The sequence below is a fragment of the Equus caballus genome, chromosome 29 (genome assembly GCF_041296265.1).
Source record: "Equus caballus isolate H_3958 breed thoroughbred chromosome 29, TB-T2T, whole genome shotgun sequence".
NCBI lineage: Eukaryota > Metazoa > Chordata > Mammalia > Perissodactyla > Equidae > Equus > Equus caballus.
Genome location: NC_091712.1, coordinates 32,490,555 through 32,514,918, shown reverse-complemented (window position 1 = coordinate 32,514,918; position 24,364 = coordinate 32,490,555). Strand labels below are relative to the sequence as shown.

Below are 24,364 nucleotides of genomic sequence, written 5' to 3'. Positions count from 1 at the left end.
TTGTGCCCCTGCATGCCTACTATGTTCCAGGAGAGGTCGCACAGCTGGGAAGGAGCAGAGCCAACACGAGATCTCAGTCTTTCTAGCTCCACACCCTGTGCTCTTTCCCTGCATCAGATACTCCCTTGCAAATATCTAAGTTCACAATGTCTTTCAAGTGAATTTTCTTGGGAAAAGGGATAGCTATGTGGCAAATCCCAGAAAAGTGCTTACTACATAAATTAGAAACTAAAAATGAGTAACAACTATTCCACTCAGGCTAGATGCTCAAAGAACAGGCTGAGCTTAAAAGACAAATGTGTACATATAGTTTCAGTAGAAACTGGAAATATAATCCGTGTTATTGACAAGGCTATCTGAAAAGATCTGCTGCGTATGTTGGGCTCTGCAAATCTAACTGTTGTGAGTATGATGACAGTGAGTTTAGTTGAGACACTTCCATACCAACAAGGACCCTGGCAAACACTGAGGTCTGGAATGATTCAGGATTAGAATTCGGTTCTATAATAGGGAGTTATGTCTGGGCTGAATAAAGATCAAATTTGAGTCAGCAGCCAATCCATGTGGTGGAGCCAAGGTACCGGCTGCAAGGAGTCACTTCCAGGGACCAGAAAAACCTGGGGGAGCCACTGTGTGCCTCCAATGGCACAGGGGGCACTTCCAGGCAGAGCCTGCACTGGTTTCTAGTCCCAAGTCAACACTGATGCTGCAGACTCATGGGGCTGCACAGAGGAGGAAGAGCGCAGCCGTCCACCATCCTCACAAAAAGCTTTTGTGCCAGGGGCACCCAGCGCAAGTGTCCAACAGGCGGGAAAGTCCAAATCGCCAGATTCCAGACGCTGGCTGACCTTCTGACAGGAGGAGTGATCCGGCTTCTCCTCCCACTGCTGGGTGTGCGTGCACACTGGGGTGTGTGTGAGTGACTGGAGTGTGTATGTGTGTGCACCGGGAGGTGGGTGCAATGGTGTGCGCAACTGGTCTGCACAAGGACACCCACTCCCCACTTTCCTGGGCCTCTTTCCTTCTGTGCTCAGTCCACTGGGAAACAAACTCTTGGACTTTTCATTCCTCAATGTAAGCATTTCAGAGCACAATGGCCAACTCTTTGAGTCTGAAATGTTCTGCAATTTTCTTCCCTCTTTTTTTCTTTTTCAGTGTGGTTCAAATGTCTGCGAAGCAGTTCTGTGTTTATTCTGCAACATTTTTATCTGCTTCCCTAAAAGTCTGCCTATAAATAACGCAGCATACTGAGGATTTTCTATTAGGACTTTCTTTTTTTTTCACCTTGAAACTTACAAAAAGGAGAGAAAAGTTGTTAAAATGGCCAGTGATTTATAACTCTCAAGTATCGGTAGTTTTAAAACAAAATATATTTAAAAAGTGAAGTACTGATTTTCCACCATCCACTTGAAGGCATTTGAGTCAAGACCTTGATTCTCCATATTTAATCTGATTTCATGTGTAACCAGAGCCGCATGGGGAAGGGGGAATTAAACGCAGTGTGGTGAGGGACTCAGCCTGGTTCCTCTTATATGGGTGATATTCTGCCAAATGCTCCCACTCCACCTCTTTCTGGCTGCCCTGCTCCCCGGGGGACAAACAGGGCTGCTGATATTCTGAGCTGAGGGGAGCAGTGTGATACAGAGAGCAGAGCACAGTTAGCAAGAAAGTTCTGTCCCTTTACTACAGATGGGTCAAGAGACTCATACGGTGGGAGCCAGCACAGAAGCCCTGTGCCCTGGGCCGGGTTCTCATGAGGTTATTCCTCTGCTCAAGTGCTGTTTTCTGGTGTCAACATTCTAAGAAGCAGGAGCTTAACTTCTCTCATTTTTCTTTTATTTTAAGGGAAACAGTGAGACCTTTATAATGCATGCAAACCTTGCCTTGACATACTTCTCCAATTTTCTGATGCTGATGCCCTGCTGGATTTAGGGACGTTTCCTCTATTTAAAAACAAAACAAGCCTTTACCAATTATTAGGTGCTGACACCCAAACCTAATTTTTTTTCAATCCTTCCAGCACATTCTTTATAAAAAGGCTGCTAATATTCACAGCATCACAGAGCACATCCCCCAGCCAGGCCAATTGCTTTCCTAAGATTTGCCATGGATTTGTGCTAATGTGGGTCTGCTTTGAGCTGGCTCCGGTTTAAATCAACCCAGAGCATAATTAAGCCCAGTTGAAATGTAATATGATCTCACTCTCTGGCGCCTGGGCCAGGCATTATTATTTGGGGGAGGGGAGCCCGTCTCTTCAACTTAGTTTGGGAACCACTTTATTCTCTCATTCTGAACTGCTCACCAACAGTAATGTTACATGCTAAGTCGAGCGCACTCTCTCTGGAACACTCCCACCCCATTGCGTCCTTGTGCGAGCACACACACACGTGTGTATACACATATATGCACAGTAATGTGTGTTGCACTAAAAAAATCAAGTCTTCATGCTAACAAAGAGTCAAACAGAAAAAGGTGCAAATGGATGTTCAAAGAAACACAGACAGTGGCCTGCCACAGCCTCCAAATTCCAGTGAAACTGGAGACAAGTGTACACACAGGCTTGAGGAAGCATCGCTTTGCATAAAATTTAAAAATATCACTAGGCTAAGATTTCATTTAAAGAAAAAGATCAAGTTAAAGAAACACTGGATCATGAGTTTTAAAGGGGATTATATACCAAGGGAAATCCTGGTTTCCCTGTTGATCGCCAAGGATGCTTCTCAATACGATTTCCAAAGATAAATCTGAAATATCCTCAAGAGAAACAACAGCCACCACAATAATAAACTCACACACAGCATCTTAGGAAGATGGTGGTAAACCATTATATCCAATGAGGTAATATCATATGAGGAAATGCTTTATAAACTATGGTGCACCTTGCAAATATTATTATTTACAATTGTTATGATGACTGTTACTATTACTTGTCATTTGGCCTCTAGTGGAGTTCCATTTGGGATTCTGCCAGGATCTGCTTTAACTGGTGTCCTAGTGTTTCAATAAGACCCACCACTTCTGCTTCATTACAGGGCTGGGTGTTTCCAACATCTGTATTTCAGAGCAGGTTTTGCTTCCCTCGTGTGCTCTCTTCATGATCCGCACCCTTGCCTTTTGTAAACATGTGAAGATGGATGTGGGCACAGACAACACAGATTTCCAGTGCACAGATTCCAAAGAGTAATGTTAAGCAGTATGCCTAAATAAGAGTTCCTGAAATGCCATTTCATTTCTCTAAAAACGTATGAGAGCCATCCTTTCTTTACAGACAGATGCACTTCAGTTTTTCCCAAAGTAAATTTCTGTTGGGTAAATAAAATCACCATTGGCTTTCATCACAAAATCTGAATTTCATTCAGTTGTTCATTTCCCTTGTGCCCCTGCATGCCTACTATGTTCCAGGAGAGGTCGCACAGCTGGGAAGGAGCAGAGCCAACACGAGATCTCAGTCTTTCTAGCTCCACACCCTGTGCTCTTTCCCTGCATCAGATACTCCCTTGCAAATATCTAAGTTCACAATGTCTTTCAAGTGAATTTTCTTGGGAAAAGGGATAGCTATGTGGCAAATCCCAGAAAAGTGCTTACTACATAAATTAGAAACTAAAAATGAGTAACAACTATTCCACTCAGGCTAGATGCTCAAAGAACAGGCTGAGCTTAAAAGACAAATGTGTACATATAGTTTCAGTAGAAACTGGAAATATAATCCGTGTTATTGACAAGGCTATCTGAAAAGATCTGCTGCGTATGTTGGGCTCTGCAAATCTAACTGTTGTGAGTATGATGACAGTGAGTTTAGTTGAGACACTTCCATACCAACAAGGACCCTGGCAAACACTGAGGTCTGGAATGATTCAGGATTAGAATTCGGTTCTATAATAGGGAGTTATGTCTGGGCTGAATAAAGATCAAATTTGAGTCAGCAGCCAATCCATGTGGTGGAGCCAAGGTACCGGCTGCAAGGAGTCACTTCCAGGGACCAGAAAAACCTGGGGGAGCCACTGTGTGCCTCCAATGGCACAGGGGGCACTTCCAGGCAGAGCCTGCACTGGTTTCTAGTCCCAAGTCAACACTGATGCTGCAGACTCATGGGGCTGCACAGAGGAGGAAGAGCGCAGCCGTCCACCATCCTCACAAAAAGCTTTTGTGCCAGGGGCACCCAGCGCAAGTGTCCAACAGGCGGGAAAGTCCAAATCGCCAGATTCCAGACGCTGGCTGACCTTCTGACAGGAGGAGTGATCCGGCTTCTCCTCCCACTGCTGGGTGTGCGTGCACACTGGGGTGTGTGTGAGTGACTGGAGTGTGTATGTGTGTGCACCGGGAGGTGGGTGCAATGGTGTGCGCAACTGGTCTGCACAAGGACACCCACTCCCCACTTTCCTGGGCCTCTTTCCTTCTGTGCTCAGTCCACTGGGAAACAAACTCTTGGACTTTTCATTCCTCAATGTAAGCATTTCAGAGCACAATGGCCAACTCTTTGAGTCTGAAATGTTCTGCAATTTTCTTCCCTCTTTTTTTCTTTTTCAGTGTGGTTCAAATGTCTGCGAAGCAGTTCTGTGTTTATTCTGCAACATTTTTATCTGCTTCCCTAAAAGTCTGCCTATAAATAACGCAGCATACTGAGGATTTTCTATTAGGACTTTCTTTTTTTTTCACCTTGAAACTTACAAAAAGGAGAGAAAAGTTGTTAAAATGGCCAGTGATTTATAACTCTCAAGTATCGGTAGTTTTAAAACAAAATATATTTAAAAAGTGAAGTACTGATTTTCCACCATCCACTTGAAGGCATTTGAGTCAAGACCTTGATTCTCCATATTTAATCTGATTTCATGTGTAACCAGAGCCGCATGGGGAAGGGGGAATTAAACGCAGTGTGGTGAGGGACTCAGCCTGGTTCCTCTTATATGGGTGATATTCTGCCAAATGCTCCCACTCCACCTCTTTCTGGCTGCCCTGCTCCCCGGGGGACAAACAGGGCTGCTGATATTCTGAGCTGAGGGGAGCAGTGTGATACAGAGAGCAGAGCACAGTTAGCAAGAAAGTTCTGTCCCTTTACTACAGATGGGTCAAGAGACTCATACGGTGGGAGCCAGCACAGAAGCCCTGTGCCCTGGGCCGGGTTCTCATGAGGTTATTCCTCTGCTCAAGTGCTGTTTTCTGGTGTCAACATTCTAAGAAGCAGGAGCTTAACTTCTCTCATTTTTCTTTTATTTTAAGGGAAACAGTGAGACCTTTATAATGCATGCAAACCTTGCCTTGACATACTTCTCCAATTTTCTGATGCTGATGCCCTGCTGGATTTAGGGACGTTTCCTCTATTTAAAAACAAAACAAGCCTTTACCAATTATTAGGTGCTGACACCCAAACCTAATTTTTTTTCAATCCTTCCAGCACATTCTTTATAAAAAGGCTGCTAATATTCACAGCATCACAGAGCACATCCCCCAGCCAGGCCAATTGCTTTCCTAAGATTTGCCATGGATTTGTGCTAATGTGGGTCTGCTTTGAGCTGGCTCCGGTTTAAATCAACCCAGAGCATAATTAAGCCCAGTTGAAATGTAATATGATCTCACTCTCTGGCGCCTGGGCCAGGCATTATTATTTGGGGGAGGGGAGCCCGTCTCTTCAACTTAGTTTGGGAACCACTTTATTCTCTCATTCTGAACTGCTCACCAACAGTAATGTTACATGCTAAGTCGAGCGCACTCTCTCTGGAACACTCCCACCCCATTGCGTCCTTGTGCGAGCACACACACACGTGTGTATACACATATATGCACAGTAATGTGTGTTGCACTAAAAAAATCAAGTCTTCATGCTAACAAAGAGTCAAACAGAAAAAGGTGCAAATGGATGTTCAAAGAAACACAGACAGTGGCCTGCCACAGCCTCCAAATTCCAGTGAAACTGGAGACAAGTGTACACACAGGCTTGAGGAAGCATCGCTTTGCATAAAATTTAAAAATATCACTAGGCTAAGATTTCATTTAAAGAAAAAGATCAAGTTAAAGAAACACTGGATCATGAGTTTTAAAGGGGATTATATACCAAGGGAAATCCTGGTTTCCCTGTTGATCGCCAAGGATGCTTCTCAATACGATTTCCAAAGATAAATCTGAAATATCCTCAAGAGAAACAACAGCCACCACAATAATAAACTCACACACAGCATCTTAGGAAGATGGTGGTAAACCATTATATCCAATGAGGTAATATCATATGAGGAAATGCTTTATAAACTATGGTGCACCTTGCAAATATTATTATTTACAATTGTTATGATGACTGTTACTATTACTTGTCATTTGGCCTCTAGTGGAGTTCCATTTGGGATTCTGCCAGGATCTGCTTTAACTGGTGTCCTAGTGTTTCAATAAGACCCACCACTTCTGCTTCATTACAGGGCTGGGTGTTTCCAACATCTGTATTTCAGAGCAGGTTTTGCTTCCCTCGTGTGCTCTCTTCATGATCCGCACCCTTGCCTTTTGTAAACATGTGAAGATGGATGTGGGCACAGACAACACAGATTTCCACAGCGCGAAAGAGTAACTGCTTACAGCTTCCCGGAGGCAGAGTTTCTTCAGCTCCTCCAGCCGCTGGCGTAGGGTTTCCTCCAGAGCTTCCTGCCTGGATTTCAAGGCGGCCAGCATGTCTTTCTTGGCAGACTGAGAGCTATCTGATTCCTGAGAACCTGTCAATAAACAGTGGGGTTACTAGGCCAGCTGCGGGGTGATGCACATCTGGACCACTAAGGAGTTTAACTGGAGCCCACACCGTGGATATAGGATTTACCCCAGGAACTGAGGGAGTGTGAAATAAAACAGGTGTTGCAGAATCCCAAGTGGGAGGAGCGAATTCTCAGCACTGAGGGGAACTCATAGCTGGCCAGGACGGGCAGAAAATTCACACACCCGACAAAGAAGTTTCTCTTTCTTGTTTATCTCAAGATATGTCACATACTCGTTTTAATTTCACTAGCAAATTTTACCACACTTTACACGATGAAGGAGAAAGTGAAACTCAAGCCAGTCATTTTAATATGTAGTTTTAATTTTCTTTTTGCCATTTAAAAATGCTTATTCTTTGGCTTAGTACAAAAATAACCCATGTTTATCGTAAAAAATTTGAAAATGCAGACATGTCTAAAAAACATCCATAAATAAGTCATCCAGAAATAACCACTGTTAGGCATTTTCTTTTGACCTTTGTATCTAAACACATACTTCAAAAATAAAATTAGATTTTTATTGTATTTTTAAGTTTAACATTGTATCATGAGCAAATTCCCTCTTATTAAAATTTATACATATTTTTACATGCAGGGTAGAAATACTTGCATGATGATTCAAGTAGCAGACTGCTGGATATGAAAGCTTTGTAGAAGACTAACTTTGAACCAAACAAAAGGAAAATAAGCTGGAGGGCCAACTGGAGGCATTTAGGTTAGACCAAAAGACTAATTTCTTGGCCTCAATGTTTAGATTCTAAAATGGGTTTCCTGCAATTGAAACTACTACACCTTTTCTACTTTGATGAGTTAGACAAGGTGCATTGACTATCTGGAAAAGGAAGAGCTGATTATGACTTGGCTTCTCATGCCCATGGAGAGCAGAAGTGTCAGAAACGGACAGGTGTTATTAGGTGTCCATTCAAGGGGCTCAGATGATGCCATTTGCAACAGCATCAAACAACCCCAAACACCTAGGGATCAATCTAAGGAAAGATGTACAAGATCTCTACAGTGAAAATTATAATACTCTGTTGAGAAAAATTAAACACTTAAAACCATAGAGAGCTGTACCAAGGTCATGGATTGGAGGTTTGACGTTGTAAAGTTGTCAATCCTCCAGGCATTGAACAATAGAATCATTGCAATCCCAATAAAAATTCCAGTGGGATTTTGGGGGCAGGGAGGGGAAAATTGTATTTCCATATGAAACATTTTTGAACAATTCAGTGAATGGCTGACAGATTTGCAAATAATCCAATCGGAATTCCCAGAGTCTTTACCATTGTTTCTTCCTATGGTAAAGAAGGCACCTCAAAATCTCAAGACTAGAAAGGATGTCTCTGCCTTTGCATCAGAAAGCTCTGCCATGCTCAACTCATCCCCATAAATATACGATTCTACTCTCTTATTTAATCTCAGAGCAAGAAACCCCATATTCCCTCAACTAACATACACCTAACTTCTTATAACCCTAAATAACCAAGAATTCATCAATGCCCAAGTACAGTTTGACTCCGACTTGGGCCTTTTGCTTTTCCCCCTTCACTCCATTCTAGCCTGAAATAGAGAATCTCAGTGCCGGAATGCATCTTCTTTATGCTCCCATGGTAGCTAACAAATAGTAGCTTGAATAAACAAACAAATAAATGTCAATCATATACTCAGATGCTGTAATTAAGTTGTATCTCAACTCGGTAAAGAAGTCTAGGAGCTGTAAAGTCATTTCTTTATAGAACCTGCCTTCCAAACTTTTAATCATTTTTGTAGTTCTTTTTTGGATTTCGTCAGGCTTCAATCACAGGTTTCTAAATCGGATGGCCAACACGAGTGAAAGCTTGACTCTTACTAAGTCTCCGTTACTCATGGCTCTCAGATACCAAATCCATGTGGTGTCAGACTCATGCAACACAGTGCTGGACATGACTGCAGGCTTCCCTTTTTGAAATGGTTCAGGTTTTCTACCTCCATGCTTATCGGTACTAAACTATCTCCAGGTTATACCCATCTAACATAACATCACTAAATCACTATGAGTCTTAATCTGGTTCTCTTAGTCATTGTCATCAATCACATATGAAGACACAGGAAAATTTAATGAGATACACTCCATTCCATCATCCAAAGAATTAATAAGAATGTAAAATAATACTCAAGAAAGTCAGACTTTAGATTTAAAAAACAGGCCTGGGGAAACTTGAGTCCAAAAAGATTAAAGCATTTCTAGTTTAAGTGAAAAATTCACTGTCTTTCCTTTCACCCTTGCCTAACCCCTCAGTAGGAAATGATGATTTATGAAGTCAAATCTAAGAATTAACTATGTTTAAGAACGGCAAAAATCACACAACATTAAACTTTGGGAGGAGAAGCCCAACATTTTTGGATGATCTGGTCTCTAGTTATGGTATTAGTTAAGCTTTAGTCTTGAGTTACAGGGCTCATTAGTGCTAAATTATTATTATTTATAATAATTAGCCTAAATACCAAACCCAGGTAAGACAGGCTGGCTGGCTCAAGAGGCCCTCTCTGTATCTGGCACCGCTGATGCTGGCTGGCTCTGTTTCACATCTTTATTCTGGAAATTGCTTCCTGAGGAATATGGCGCTGGGTACCAAGTTAAATCTTTGCAAATTAGTGGAGCTGGCATGGCCTGAACAGGCAGATCTCCATTTTAGTGGCAATCGGACGGCAAGGAGAGAGTAAAACAGACCTGGGTTTGATGAATTCTCACCACTCACTAGATGTGTGACCTCGAGCAAGTGACCTGCCCTCCTTCAAGTGTTGTAAAGACTAAATGAGAAAAAGCACATACAGCACTGTGCCTGGAATAGGTGAACCCTCAGTTGAGGGTACATGTAACACAAGTGAGCACATGCACACCCTGGTAGAATTAGAATGAGGGGAATCATTGAAACTACCTTCTCCCTGTTGCTCAGAGAGGTATTGCTCAAAGAAAAGAACCTCGCTATGCAATTCAGGGTACCACTTGGGCTCCAAGGCTCACCTTTAAAGAGGCAATATAGCTCTAGCAGTGTTTTCAATTGTTTCTTAAGCCCCTGGGTTTGCAGACATGCCGTTGGGGCTGCTGCGGGGTGAGGGTGAGAATAGGACCAAGGAGATTCCGCAGGTTCTGGGGCCCCCACTCCACCCTCCTCAAGGGAGGGCAGCTCCACGGTACCCTGTTTCATACATTTGGGTTCTTGTCAGATGGCATTTGAAGAGAGGTCCCCAGCGCCTTTTTTCTTTAAAGGACATCCACTGTTGTGGTCAAGGGCTCTGAGTTCTTGCAGCTGCTCCATTTCAGAGCTGGTGGGATCTGAGCCTGTGGGGCTGTTACCTGCAACCAGGCAAATATGGCAACCACAGGGAGAGGTGGCTGAGTGCCCAGTGACAAGGATGCCCCAATAACAGTTCCACAGAAAGAAGCTCAAGGGCAAGAGGAGGAGGAGCCCCAAGTGCTCTGTGATGTCCAGGAGGCTTCCCAGGGCTCCACAAATGCCCCCAGGCATCCCCTGAGTCGCGTGCTTGGCATCTGAAAGGGAGGCCAGCAAGGCAGCTGGGAATCAGGGGACAGAGATTCACTCTTATCCCCTCAAGTGACAGAACGACTCCAGGAACTCAGGGAAGAGCCTCAGGGGCTCAGGTCAGCTGGAGTCTTACAAACTAAAGGCTGGTGGGCATATTGAAAAGGATTCTAGACATAGAAATGGTTTCAAATCAACACCTAGACTCAGTGAATGGCACAGAAGCTCTAACTTCTCTGAAGATACTACAATTTATCCATTTCCGGTTATTTGAACACATACATGCCCCTGCACATGCAAGACCACTCCAAATTATAAAGTTAGCCCTTCAGAAATGAAAAAGATATAAATCTGCTATCTTTGAGAGGGGCAGTGAAAGAGACCTGGACTTCCCTTACATATCTGTTATTAAATGGTATAAGACCCTGGATTACTAACCTCTCAGAGCCACGATGTCCTCATCTAGAAAACAACCAAGTAACCAATCTCCAAGATTCCTCCAAACTTGAAGACTCTATTACTGAATAAACAACTTACTTAGGCAGTTCCCTCTTGCCTGCAGGAGTCATTTTTGCCTTTTTTACAAAAGGAATCTTATATACAGTGCCATCTTCCCACCTCTTCTCTTTGTCATCCCCGCCTCTAGAAAAGACACACATCCTGCCAGCCCTGGCCCTTCTCTCAGTTACTGCAATAGTTTGCCTCAAATTGGAAGGACATGTCTAATTGTCAAATAGCGCTTGAAGGATGTACCTCTTCATCTTATCAACAGACCAGAGCAGACTGTCTGTAAGCTTGAAGGCTAAATAAGAGTTTAACCTGAGCTGTCCTTGGGATTAATGAAGTAGGAAGATGGATGACGATGAAGAGAGGATGGGACCTCTCTACTGGAACCAGAAGAGTGAGATTTCAAAACTTAGAGGCTGACAAACAGTAGCCAAGGTCCTGGGAAGGGTTGCCCACACAGGAATCAGTGCAGGAGCCAAAGGGAAAACAAGGTGATCTGAGTATTTTGAAAGATGTAAGTAATACATGAATACCTTTTTGCTGATCAGAGTTTCAAGCAGCACCCAAGTTTATAGGAAAGAGTGATCTGAACATGGCTTGGAAAACATACACTGGTCTTGTAGCCTCCTGGGGTAGAGTCTACAATCTAGTTGTTTAGACCTAATAGTCTGGGCTTGTGTCCCAGCCCAGCAACTTACCACCTGCAGGGCCGTAGCAACATGACATCACCTCTCTAAGGCTCAGTTTCCTCCCCTATAATCTGGGAATGAAAACAGGACTTCCTCAAAAGTTGGGGGAATGAAATGAGATAATGCTTGAAAGATGCTTAGAATAGAGATCAGGACAAAATAAATGCTACATGAATATTAGTAGTTTTTGTATTAAATAGTGTTTCCGGCCTTTATTAAGAGCTGGCGTCTCAATCCCGGGGATGTCCCATAAAGTTAAAGAGGAAGAAGAGTTAGTGGACAGGCAAGAAGCATGGCAGGCCACATCTCACTGTGGCCCTATAAATTCAGGAAACTTGGGAGGAGAAGGGAAACGACGTGGATTTTTACAGAACTCCTGGAAGGAGCTTTGCACGTGTTGCACCTCATTTAATCCTCATAAAAACAGTGTCCCCGTTTTCATAAAAGAAGGCACTAGCATGGAGGGAGGCAGAGCTGGGATTGTCATTTGGTGGCTCTGTTTGGTCTGTTTTGTCTCTAGAATGGAAACACCAGGATGGCAGGAACTTGGTATCTTGGTCACTGCTGGGTTGCCATAGTGAAAACAGTGTGGTGTGCAATCATATCCACCTTGCATGCCTAGACTCTTCCTGCATGGGTGAAAATGAGGGCAGAAGGAAGGAGGAAAAGAACAAGGGGCTCCTCAGATGGGCCAATGAAACGACGAGTCTCTAGAGCCCCTTCTGTATGCAAGGTGGGGTCGGCGAGACAGGTAACTGGACACGGGTCCAGTCCTCAGAGAGCCTTGGGTCTGGACACAAGGAGCTGCCCCCCAGGGGGCGGCAGGAGATAAGCTACACCACCTGAATGGGAGCAGTGGAAACACACGAGGACCACTGCATAATGAACCTGGAGAGCTGATTTCCTCTAGTCTGGCCTGAGCAGGGGAAATGCTCCCCCAGCTTGACCTCTGCGAAAACTGAGGGTCGCCATAGTTCTCTAGCAAACCTTCCATCCCAGCTGCGGCTCAGTAACTGTCCATTTGAATGATACCAGATTGAAAATAGAATCTTTTGCTTTGGGCAACTTTATTATCACATTTCAATCTGACTCCAAAGGATTTTCTAGAAACGGGTCAGCTAATAATCTAGCAACGGGGAGGAGAAAAAGATCTGACCTCAAAGAAAACAATTCCTATTTGAGCACAACCAGGGAGCGTTTGAGTGACATGCTCAAGATTGGAAAGTCACTGTCAGTGGGTATTTGGAAATCTTTTTTTTTTTTTTTAAAGATTTTATTTTTCCTTTTTCTCTCCAAAGCCCCCCAGTACATAGTTGTGTATTTTTAGTTGTGGGTCCTTCTAGTTGTGGCATGTGGGATGCCGCCTCAGCGTGGCTTGATGAGCGGTGCCATGTCCGCAGCCAGGATTCGAACGGGCGAAACGAAACCCTGGGCCACCAAAGCAGAGCTCGTGAATTTAACCACTCGGCCACGGAGCCGGCCTCTGGAAATCTTTTGAGTGACCTCCTGGATGCTTTGGACATTACTGGCAGAGATATGGGGGAAACCTGTTTTGCCACCTCTAGAGAGACTGTCTCTATCCCTTTCTCATTTTCCAGCTGGGGAACTCCGGACTTCGCCCAGTGGGCAGCCGGTTCCCTGGAGCAGGATGTGGGGGGAACGCCAGCGCACACCATCAGAAGCTCCCCTCCCGGTCGGCAAACACATGGAAGGATATCCTTGCTCAGCTCTGATGGAGAATCTGCCCCAGTCTTTCCAAAGATCCTAGACTGCCTGGCACCGGATATGAGACGCATCCTACTGAAGAGAATGTTGTCAGGAACTGTGGCTCATCTGTTTTCGACCAGATTGCAGACTGATGACCAGCCCACTGATTTCAGAAGACAGAAACGGTGCTTTCCTCTCTGAAAGGAGGGGGGAATTCGAAACAAACAGTACCCCAAAGAAGAAAGAGATCTGTTGTCCTACAACTAAGGGAAGGAAATGACAATCTGTTTAGGCCTTCAGGAAAAAAAAAAAAAGAAGAAGAAGAAGGCATAATCCCAGCAGATCTGTAAGAGCTGTAAGGAAAAGTGTTGGCAGACACCCCAGGCATAAATACGAGAGAAAGGTTTGAACTCTTCGTTATGAAGAAGAGATATTTATTTGCCTTACAAATCCTCAATTATGAATTCCTTACATGAAAGATATCCTAAGAGACCATGTGAAATAATGCCACATGGCAGATTTCAGGATAAATGTGTGATCCGGAGACCGTCTCAGAGCATTAAACGTGGTTTTTAACATGAAAAATGCAGCCTTGGACAACTTTTCATCAGGGTCAGAAATTTAAAAAATCAAGTAGTTCCCTTAAAAAAGTGGTGAAATGGAAGCTCTCAGAAAAGCAGGCACCTTCTGACGGTAGCTACGAGTCCCTAGAATGGCTTTAAAGTGTGGCCAGATGCCACTGCTCAGTGGCACTATCACCAAAGGGTGACGAGTACAAATACAACTAGAGAGAGAGAGAGAGAGGGGGAAACTGAACAGTTGATTATAAAAATTAGCAGCAGCATCTGGTAAAATATCTAACTGAAGCTACCGTTTATGAGTAACTCATATGGTGTCCATTCCCTACATTGTGAAACGAGAGGGCTTATCTTTCTGGCTTTGAGATTCTGTCGTTCTGTTGCAATATCGAGAGGGCTGGCCTGAGTGGGAACAGAGCAATCCCTGTGAGAGGTAAGGGTGATATTTCCTTTTCAGTGTTTAAAATGTCATCACTGGAAAGTCGTCCATTTAAGTTACACATTGTCATTCTGTCCTGGTTCTCTTCAGTTGGCAAATATTGCTTTACTAGTAACAGTGGAGGGCACAAATACATCAGTATAAATGACTTTATTAGGTTTCTCCCCCTCCCCCCCAATATGAGAGTGGAAATGGACAACTGGTCTATCTTCTTCTCAATTTCAACTCAGGCCCGTCCGGCTCAAGCAAGTCCAGAAACTTCCATTCCACAGAAAGAGATTTCACAGCCCTCACCGGTTACACCGTCCAGCATAAACACACCCTAGCAGAACTCGAGTCCTTTGGCAGAGCCTGCATGTTCTGGCTCATCTGCAGAGCACAGAGGTTATGACCAAAATTAAGGCCTCTGGAATCCTGCTCATCATTAGACCTAAAAGGAGAGGGAAGAGGCAGCTGATAATGGAGAGCTTTAAGAGGCTGGAGGAGACAGAGGGAGAGCAAAGAAGAAAGGATGAAGACAAGAAGAAGAAGAAAAACCAAGCCAAAAACCATTGTGTGGTTAATCCTAGCGTAAGGCAGTGTATTTTGAGCTGAATATAGTCATGACCACGAAACTGGCAGACGCCTATCAGATGACTTCTCTGCCTGGAGAAATGGCAGATAGCTGGCATCCTCATTGTCACATTCGTTATTAATAAACTTCCTAACAATGGAAGGAAGTGCTGGCATTCAGGGAACCGGGAATGTGTGAAGAGTTGAGTTAACAAATATGGACAGATCCCGGGCAAAACAAGGCCCCACACTCAACACAACATGTTTTCTCCCAGAACGGAAAGTGTCAGGACTGGGACCTAACAGCAGACTGCAGGTTTTGTGTCTTTTTAAAAAATTTTTTTAACCCAAGGATCCATCACCACATTCTTCACAATCCTGATCACAGTGAACATGACTCAATTGCCACCCCATTAATCACACAGCCGAACTCCTATTTATAGACACAACATGTTGTTTTGTTTTGTAGAGAATGGGTGGCTTATGCCCCTAGATTTCCATTCAAGAAGCCAACATCAGTCTCATTGTTCCATTTCTTTAAGAAAGGATGCACAGTAACATTTTTTTGTTTGGGTGGTTAATGCAACAAGCCACAGTGGGCCTGCAGAACACTGGGTATTTCCTAGGCAAGCTCACCATTTTCTTTAAATAGGCTGAGAGCAAAAGCAGTCTTGCTTGGCCCTACCCTCCCACTGAAATCAGAATTGTTCTGTGACGGCAAATCCCGGGAACAATGCTCAGGACAAATCCTACACTCTCTCCCACTTTCAGATGCGCTATGAAAAGGCCATGCCTGCTCAGCTACAACGACAAACACAGTTGTTGTTTTCTTTGTTTTGTTATTCCATTTTTTCTCCTCTCCAGTCTTTCTTAAGATTTCAAGAAATGGGGTAGGGAAGAGAAGAACTAACTCTTTGAAGTCCCACAGAAAGGATTTCAGACTTTTTTTGAGCTCTGAAAACATCATAACCAAATGGTTTGGATCCATAGTTGTCCCCTCAGACTCTGAACCTCTGAAAATTGGTTACCTGAAGCACCTTTAAGCAAAGGCAAGGGAGAGAGGGGTCTACAGATTTGGAGGAAGCGTGCAGGCTCCCAGAGGGCAGAGTGAATACAACGTCCCCCGTTTACCCCCACTGCAGCGGGCAGTCCGCAGCTTTACTGAGCACCCAGCAGCGCTGAGCTTGTAAGGAAGCCAAGATGGGGTCAGGCTTCTAGAAGGCAGCGGATGGGGATCTGCCAGCCTGGCTTGAGGGAGCTGCACCCTAAGATGCCTCAACATCCCTCTTCCAGGGGACTGAAACGCCAGGCATCTCTCAGCAGATATGGTCTGGGGACAGGGGCACTCATGTCCTTTCAAAGCCTGGCCACCAGAGCCCCTTCACAAATGGATTTGGGATGTGGGTTCCCCAACCGTCCTAGGGTCTGAATCCCATCCAGTGCTGTATCAGGAGGTGATTCCTTTTATTCCAACACAGGCCCTGGAGCTTGGGCTCCGGTAGTTCAGCACCTCTAAGGGTCTCTCTTCTAGAATACGGCTACAGGGCTCACAAGGGGAAGCCCCATGTATCACTTCTGAAGAATTTGGGAGTCCTGGCCCCAAGCCTCGATAAATCCTTTCAACTACATGAATCTTTTCTTTTTGAAATGCCAGCCTGTGGCTCAGGGTATTCTTAAGTGTGGACTTCTGACTTCTTTCATAGATATCAGTGACTTTATTTCTTTAGCGTCTGTGACCTCAGATACCAAGTACTGGACATCAGTAATTTTACAGGTAATTATGTGCCCTTAGTTAAATAGAAAAAATCATCCTCACAGTTACTAATAGCTTGGAAATATTTTATCTCTGTTTAACATCAATAAATAGTACACAAAGGCGTTGAGGTGAGGGGCTGTGACTTTTTCAATGCTGTGTATAGTATTTAGCAAAGTTTGGGAGCTACAAAAAATGTTTATACCATAGAAATAATTACAGTGTTGTTACATGGCTCAGTTACACCACAGTTTTGGTAAAGATCGCATTGGAAGGATGAATGAAAGATATCAAGGATAGACATGAACTGCCGTAGGAGCCTGATCTGACAAGATTAACCTTTAAAGGTGTGACACCAGTATGACAAAAGTGATACAGTGCAATTTGAGGGAATATGTTGGTGGCAGGTACATGAGAGTTCTTGGCAAGACCCAAGATACTATACACTCTGGGAGCATAGAAGGTTCTTAAAATACTGCACATGCAGGATTCTTACTGGTATTCTCCAAAATTTAATTTCAATAATCATGTATCATTGACATCAGTCTTGGCGATGATTCTTTGGATTTGACACCCAAAGCAAAGGCAACAGAAGTAAAAATAAACAAGTGGGACTATATCAAACTAAAAAGCTTTTTCACAGCAAAGGAAATCACCAATGAAATAAAAAGGAAACCTCCTGAATGGGAGAAACCATTTGCAACTCATCTATCTGATAAGGGGTTAATATTCCAAAAGATATAAAGAACTCATTCAACTCATTAGCAAAAAACACACAATCTGATTAAAAAATGGGCAGAGGATCTGAACATTTTTCCAAAGAAGACAAACAGATGGTCAACAGATACACGAAAAGATGCTCAACATTACTATCATCAGGGAAATGCAAATCAAAACCACAATGAGCTATCACCTCACATCTGTTAGAATGGCTATCATCAAGAAGACAAGAAATAATACAGGTTGGCGAGGACCGAAGAAGAAAAGGGAACTTTTATGCATTGTTAGTGGCAATGTCAATTGGTGCAGCCACTAAGGAAAACAGTATGGAGGTTCCTCAAAAGATTACAGATAGAATTACCATACAATCCACCGCCCACTGTCTTTCCTAAGTCATAGGAGGGAGGCCTCCCCACGGAGCCTCAGCCTCAGCATTCGAGGACTGTTCTTCAGGCTCTAACTTACAGGGCTGGGCAGAGTCTCATATGCTCCCTTGGCCTCGTCACGGGGCACGGTTTGTCCTCTGCTGGCTTTCCTCTGCTTAGCTGTGCAACAGAGAGTGGGCAGGGAAAGGCCTGAGGGAGTCAGTGCCCACAACTGGAGCCACAAGAGTGGGGAGGCCAGGGGGCCTTAGCTGCCTCCATCAACACCCAACTCAGCCTGGGGCCCCTATCACTAAGTCATCAAACACGAAAATTGCTTTAATATCTTGGGATAAAGACGCTTATATTATAGTATTATTATATTATATCAAGCTGATGGTGGGAACAGAGATAAATTGCTTTCTGGTCTTAAAGATGCCTAGACCTCATTTCTGACGGTGGAGGGATGGCAGCTCCATGTCAAGAGGTTTGGGGCCCCTGTTCACAACCTCACCTGTAGCTGCTGTTAGGTTATTGCCTTTGTATCCCCAGAGGCTGCTGGAGATGAGGGGCCCGAGCAGATGAACCAGGACACAGGTTTAAAAGCAGGGGATACCTGGCGTCTGTGGTCCTGAGCAATACAGCCGCCTCGGGCTTTTATCTCTTCTTCAATAAGAAGAGTAGTTCTCAATGTGTGGTCCCTGGACCAGCAGCAGCATCACTTGGGAACTTGTTAGAAATGCAAATTGTCAGCCTCATCCCAGACCTACAGAATCAGACGCTCCGGGGCTGGAGCTCAGCGATGTGTCTGAACACGCTCTCCAAGTGGTTCTGATGCATGCGGAAGTTTGAGAAACCCTCAGGTGGAAGGATCCATTCTCCTTCTGGGTAGAACCACGTCACCTTCAGAAAGTACCCAGATTTCCAAACGGATACGAAACCACAGCAGGGACGCACCCCTCGCTGAGGCTGAAGGATGAGTCGGGCTCACCTGTGGCTGGATATGAGGACAGTGGGTGGATAAATCCAGGACCAAATCTGAGACTCTGGGTTTTAACACCGGTTGGGGGGGGTCTAGCGGGGGTTCGCTCTGGCTCTGCTCTTTGTCAATCACCAGGGGATTGCGAGTGGCTGTCATTCGAGGCAGGGGGCTTGTGTTTTGAATGGCATTCTCTGATACAAGAAGACGACATTCTCTACTGTCTTCACTATAAACCTGCAACCCTCAGAAATAATGATCCCTTGGCCCACGGGATTGATGAAAATACTGAACAATCCGGGCAGGGAGAGGTCTATGGTGAACCTACAGTCATCTGGCAGAGGAGGATCTAGTTTTGTGGGGTCTGAAGCTGATGTAATTTTGGTGGCTTTATTTAAGAAAAAGAATGCAAAATATAATATGTTCGCAGATTTTATAAAAACACATGGCCACGTGAGCACATGGCTGGGGCCCTCCCAGGACCTTAGAAAGGCCTGCCCAGTGAGGGGCCCTGAGCCAAAGCACCATCAGTCCCCCCAGTAAATCTGCCCTTTGGTCCAGGAAGGACACACATCCTCTCCCTTGTCCTTTAGTTTCTAAGCTTTCTCCTGGCTCTGACTGGACTCCACCAGCCCAGAAGCTAACTAGACAGCATTCGGCTTCTCATCCTCTCCTGCCTCCTGTCCTTTATTTCATTTTGTCCTTGTCTGCAGTCACCAGACATAGTTAGAGAAAAGACTCTGGAAGACGAGGTAGAGTGAAGACTTTCTGCTTTACTTTCACGGCTCAGAGGCAAGGGGACACCGTCCCCAAGAACAATCATGCTTTGACTACGTGCCCTGGGGAGTGACCTGCATTAGTTATACTTTTATAATTTTTCCAAACCATTATTCCTCCCTCTCTCTCCCCTCCCTCCTCAAACCCGCTCCTCTCCATGTCACTTCAGCGAATGGCAGCCCTACTCGCAACATCAGCCCGATATGAAACCCCAGAGCTTTTCCGTCCCTCCCAACATCCTATGACAAAATGACCCGCCTGGAGCCCGCAGAAACAGATGGTGGAATCAGACCCTTTGACTCAGTTTCAAATGGTGCTTAATCACTATGCCACACTCTGTGACTGCAAGTCTCTCCCTTCCAGATGCTCAAGAGCATTCTGGACTTTTTAAAGTCTCGAGAAGTTCACCGGGGAATAGAATGTGGTGTCACTCAGCATCAGGACCCTGACCCCCAGCCCCTCCTCAGTGTAACTCTCCTTTAACGAGACACGGGGAGCCCCACCTTCGGTCCTTGGAGCTGACATTCCTGACAGTCAGCCAGCGCATTCAGAGGCTCTGGAGGGTGCCTGAAGAGGCTTCTGTGACCAACAGTCCTTCCCACACTGCCTGCTTCTACTGCCTTGTTTTTTTCCCACTCTTTCATAATTTTGGCAGTTTTCTCAGATTCCAATTTGGCTCAAAACCTTGGCCTCAAAACCAGAGCCAGCCCCTGGCGGGCCTGCCAAGCTGCCTCCTCGGCTGCTGCCGTTCTCCACCATTCTGGGAGCTACTGTGGGGTGGAAGCCACGCTTCCACGTTCTCTGGAAGGCGGCTCCCCAACCCGAGGCCTCACGTACCTGATGACAGGAGGCTCCCACTGCTGCCGCTGATGATCTTGCCCTTGCTCCCCATGTTGGCCAGCTTGGAGGTCTTCAGCGTTCCAGTCTCCGTCAGGTCGATGGCGATCTCGCTCAGACTCCGTGCGGCATGGATTTTAGACTAGAGTGAGAAAGACAACTGGGTTACAAAGAGGCGTTCCCCTCTGAGAGGGGGCAGTAATCACTCCCCTGCTGGGGGTCCTAAAACTCAGCAAACTGACTAATCTCCTGCTGTGCAGCATTTTTATGTTTGTATTCCTTGGTCCCACATCACTAATTACCAAAGCTCTCTGCGAGAGCAGATATGGCTCAAAAGCTGACACAGTGATGAATTTTCCAAGCCTATTATTCTACAAGCCGCACTGTATGGAGCTTAAAAGCACTGTCGTTGGAGTCAGACTGATCTCCCCTCTGCCCCCCTCCTCTCTGCCTAGTACCTAGCTCTCAGTAAACACTGGTGATTATAATTGTTTTGTGCTTAAGGACATACCAAAAAAAAATTTTCAGCTTTGTGAATGACGTAAGAAGTATCTGAAACAAATTCATGAAGTTCCAATGAATTCTGAGGTGATTTAAGCCTCTTAAATTGCTAGCCATGGGGCCATGGAAAGTTCAGAGGATTGAGAAGTGACAGCGTCCCAGATGTGCGGGCATACTGTGTGCGTGGGTGCAAGCCTATGAACAGCTGCTCGTCTGGACACTCGGGTACCCCCAAGAAGCCCCTGACACGGTACTCTGCTTCCATTCTGATACCTAAATGTGGGAGCCGAAGTCTTCAGATGATGGCTAAAACTCCACTCCACTCGTTCCACATATTCACTGGCCCAACTTGGCTCATCGTCATAGCAGGCTGGAATCATTAGAAAAGGACTCTGCCTTCACAACGACATTCCTCAAAGTAACTGTTTGTAGTAAAGCAGCTTTAGTTTCCGCCTTGGTAAGTGAAATGGGTTTGCATTTTCCACACATGTGTTTGATATTTGCTTTTTTTCTTCTTCAGGAAATCAGTTTTTGTCACGGGGCTTAAGGCAACAGGCTTTACCTATATCATGACATTTATGAAAACAACCGTACATGCTGGTATAGCCCAGACATCCGCTAATCTTTGCGTGGCTGGTGGCTCTAGCATGCACGGGCATGGAACGAGGTGAGGTAGTCATGTGCATCCCCACCCAGCTGTGTGAGACCACGTCTGTCCCCACATGGGAGAAAGCTGGCAGAGGGCAGAGGTGAAGGCCAGGGTGGGAAGGTAGACCACTGCCTCGCTTTCCCTTAGTTACATTCTGTGCCCAGGTGCCCTCAGCTGGCCAGCAAAGGCTGTCTGAACCCTGTGGCTTCACCCTTCCTCTGGCCTCCATGCTGATGGCGACACTGGTGAATGACATTGACTTCCGATCGCTGAGCACTTTCCTCATGCGAACAAGATGAAAGTGTGAGCCACAGAGGGAATGCGGACTTTGGGTTTGTTTCGTTCACGGTCTATGAACCGTCTTCCTCCTTACCCCCTACATGAAAAATCCCATTGGTCCTTCCTTCCTGACCTCAACTTTTGTCCCTGCATCAGAACCAGGTCACCTTCCTCAGGTTGGGGCTTCCTTGTTCATAAAACAACTCGCTGCCAGGCCCTCTTGGGGTTCTGGCTCACAGCAGAAAGCAGGAAGTGCCTTTCGTTTCATCCTGACACAGCAGATCGACAGCACCCATCTGGAGCTTTCTCTGGGCGCGAGCATAGGAAGCACAATCCATTACTTCCTTTCTGTCAGCACCACTCTGACCAAGGCCCACGCTTTAATAAAAAGGAGCCCACGCTTGCAGTTATGCAATAATAACTCACAAAGACAGAGACCAATTCGGCATGGTGGGGAAGGCCTTCTCTGAAGCCAGAAAGATCTGGGTTGGACTCTTGGCTCTTCCCACGAAATCACTGTTTGCCCTCCATGCTCAGCCTCGCTGATCCTCAGATCTGTTTGTAGAATGGAGATCTTAAAACCCACATCACAGAGTTGTGATAAGGACTAAATTAGGTAATGTGTGTAAAGGCCATTGGAATTGGAAAAGCAGATAAATGAAGGTCTGGCAGTAATTCGCTAAATGAGGGTAGACTGATGACTCAAGCTGATATTTTGGGGATCTCATTAATCACAGGGAAGACCTGTTCCCCACACACCACCTCCACTTCTGCCACACATCAATCTCAGAGGCAGAAAACAAAGTACGGAACACACATCCTTCCCGAGGGAGACTAGATTCTTGGAAGCTTTAGGAAATTACCGGTTTCTCTCTAGAAGGGAAATATCACACTGACTGAACGGACCCAGTGGAGAAAGCACTAAGGGGAAATGAGCAATGATGGGGAGATTTTCTCCTTGCAAAGTCAAGTCTTCGGGCCAACTCAAAAGGGCCTCCAAGATTCTGAACGTTTGCTCTGAGGGTCTTGCCATACCAGATTTTATCATTGTTTCACGAGCAAGGTTTAATTGTCCCCTACCACGCTCTGACTCTGCATGATGGAATGAAGAACAGAATGAAAACCAGCAGAGTGGATCAGGAAAAAAGAAAAGATTAAGAAGAAGGAAAGATGTTTGGACTGGAGGCCAACTTGAGAAGTCCCCACTCTGAGTTCAGAGGAAAAGTGTCTAGTGTTTAAATAATTTGAGCTTTCAAATATTTTCCTCTAATGTCTACAAGACGTTCCTTGGCTCCAGGCTCCAGAGGCTGCTGGGATCCAGTTGAAAACACTGCTGATCTTTGGGGTCAGCATATATAAGTTACCAGTTGGAACTGGTGCCTGCATAGCCTCTCATTCTGAATGAGCCAGAGGAAGCCAACCAATATGGCCTCTTTCCCATCTGTCTTTGATGATAGAGGGAGTGTGTGTGTGAGAGAGAGGGAGAGAGAGATTTTCTTAAATGATTTGCACAATGACCCTGAAAGAAGAAAATACCCAACTGCCAGGGGAAGCACACGAAACTTCTTGGCTGCCCACCTCTGCTGACTCAGACCACTAGACCGCACTTGTTTCCGGGGTTGATAAACATCACTTGGGAGCCCAGGCTTTGCTGAGGCACTTCAGAGAAAGGAATGGTTGGCATGGCCTGGTACAGTAGAGTGTGAAGCAACGGCCAGTATGCCAGCCAACACTTGGCTGTTCAGAAATATTTGGAAGCTCTTCATCCCAGGCCTGTCAGCCGTCACTCACCCAGAGGCCATTCTGCCCAGTGGACAGGGATCACCTCACTGTTGTGTAAAGAACGACATTCCAGAAACGAAAGGTGTTGTAACATAATTCCTAAGGGAATGTTATCATCTCTGACTTAATTCGGGGAACTTTCAGAGAATTTAAACTTTACACAAGTCTTGGCCAGGGAACAGGATGTTGGATTAATAATGATAATAATGAAAGACAGCCCATATCTCCTAAAGCAATTTCACAAACATTGTGTCAGTGGACCAATCGATAGTTTCGGTCAGGAATTTCCTTTCTTGTTCTCTAACCTGGGGAAAGCGAAGCCTGAGGCACGACGGACTTGCCCAGGCCCACCGAACTGGGAAACAGAGCCCATGGCCTTCCAGATGTGGGAACCTTTTCCTCACCTCTCACTGTAGGTTGCGGACCTACAAGATCTGCCAGGGCCGTGGAGCGCCTGTGAGCATTGAGAGCTTACTGGGGAAGGTTCTCGTGCTCCTGGGAGCACATGCGTTTCCTTCAGTCCCCCAGGGGTTACTGAGAAGGATGGCTGAAATTTCCCTATTGCTGTGGCATTTGGTCTGGCCTCTTAAATGACACTTCTGGTTAATAAGTGATCTCTGATAATTACGCGTTTGAGGGTTACTTGTTGCATCAGTGGGCTGACCTGTAAACCTGGTGAATAAGGCTTCTCCAACTGCAGAGAAAGACCAGCTTCAAGGATGGGGATGAAGAGCCCCCAAAAACAGGCCTCCTGAGTTACCCACTCTCTATGCAAAAACCCAGCATGGCGGGAGGAGCTCAAACAGCTAATGTGCTATGCTTAGAGTGAACTATGCTTCTTCTTTTCCCCTTTCAAAATGCTGGTATGAGTGTGTGGGGCGTCTGCCCACAAGAGGAATTGGCAGTGGGGTTCAGGAGGGTTGCCAAACTCTTTACCCCTCACTATCTATCACCAGAACAATACAGAGGATGGAATCTATGTTCCGAGGCTTCAGCCTCCA

The 24,364-nt window shown here is 45.3% G+C and overlaps 1 protein-coding gene across 29 annotated transcripts in view; it reads right to left on the bottom strand.

Moving 5' to 3' along the window:
* FRMD4A (FERM domain containing 4A) overlaps nucleotides 1-24,364 on the bottom strand; it is a 589,108-nt gene that overhangs the window by 37,125 nt on the left and 527,619 nt on the right. For all 29 annotated transcript variants that reach the window (XM_070255327.1, XM_070255323.1, XM_070255306.1 and 26 more), the window contains 2 exons: nucleotides 20,153-20,294; nucleotides 6,559-6,692 (listed from right to left, as the gene is read on the bottom strand). In XM_070255327.1, the coding sequence (XP_070111428.1) occupies nucleotides 6,559-6,692; nucleotides 20,153-20,294 (276 nt within the window). The remainder of the gene's footprint in view (nucleotides 1-6,558; nucleotides 6,693-20,152; nucleotides 20,295-24,364) is intronic.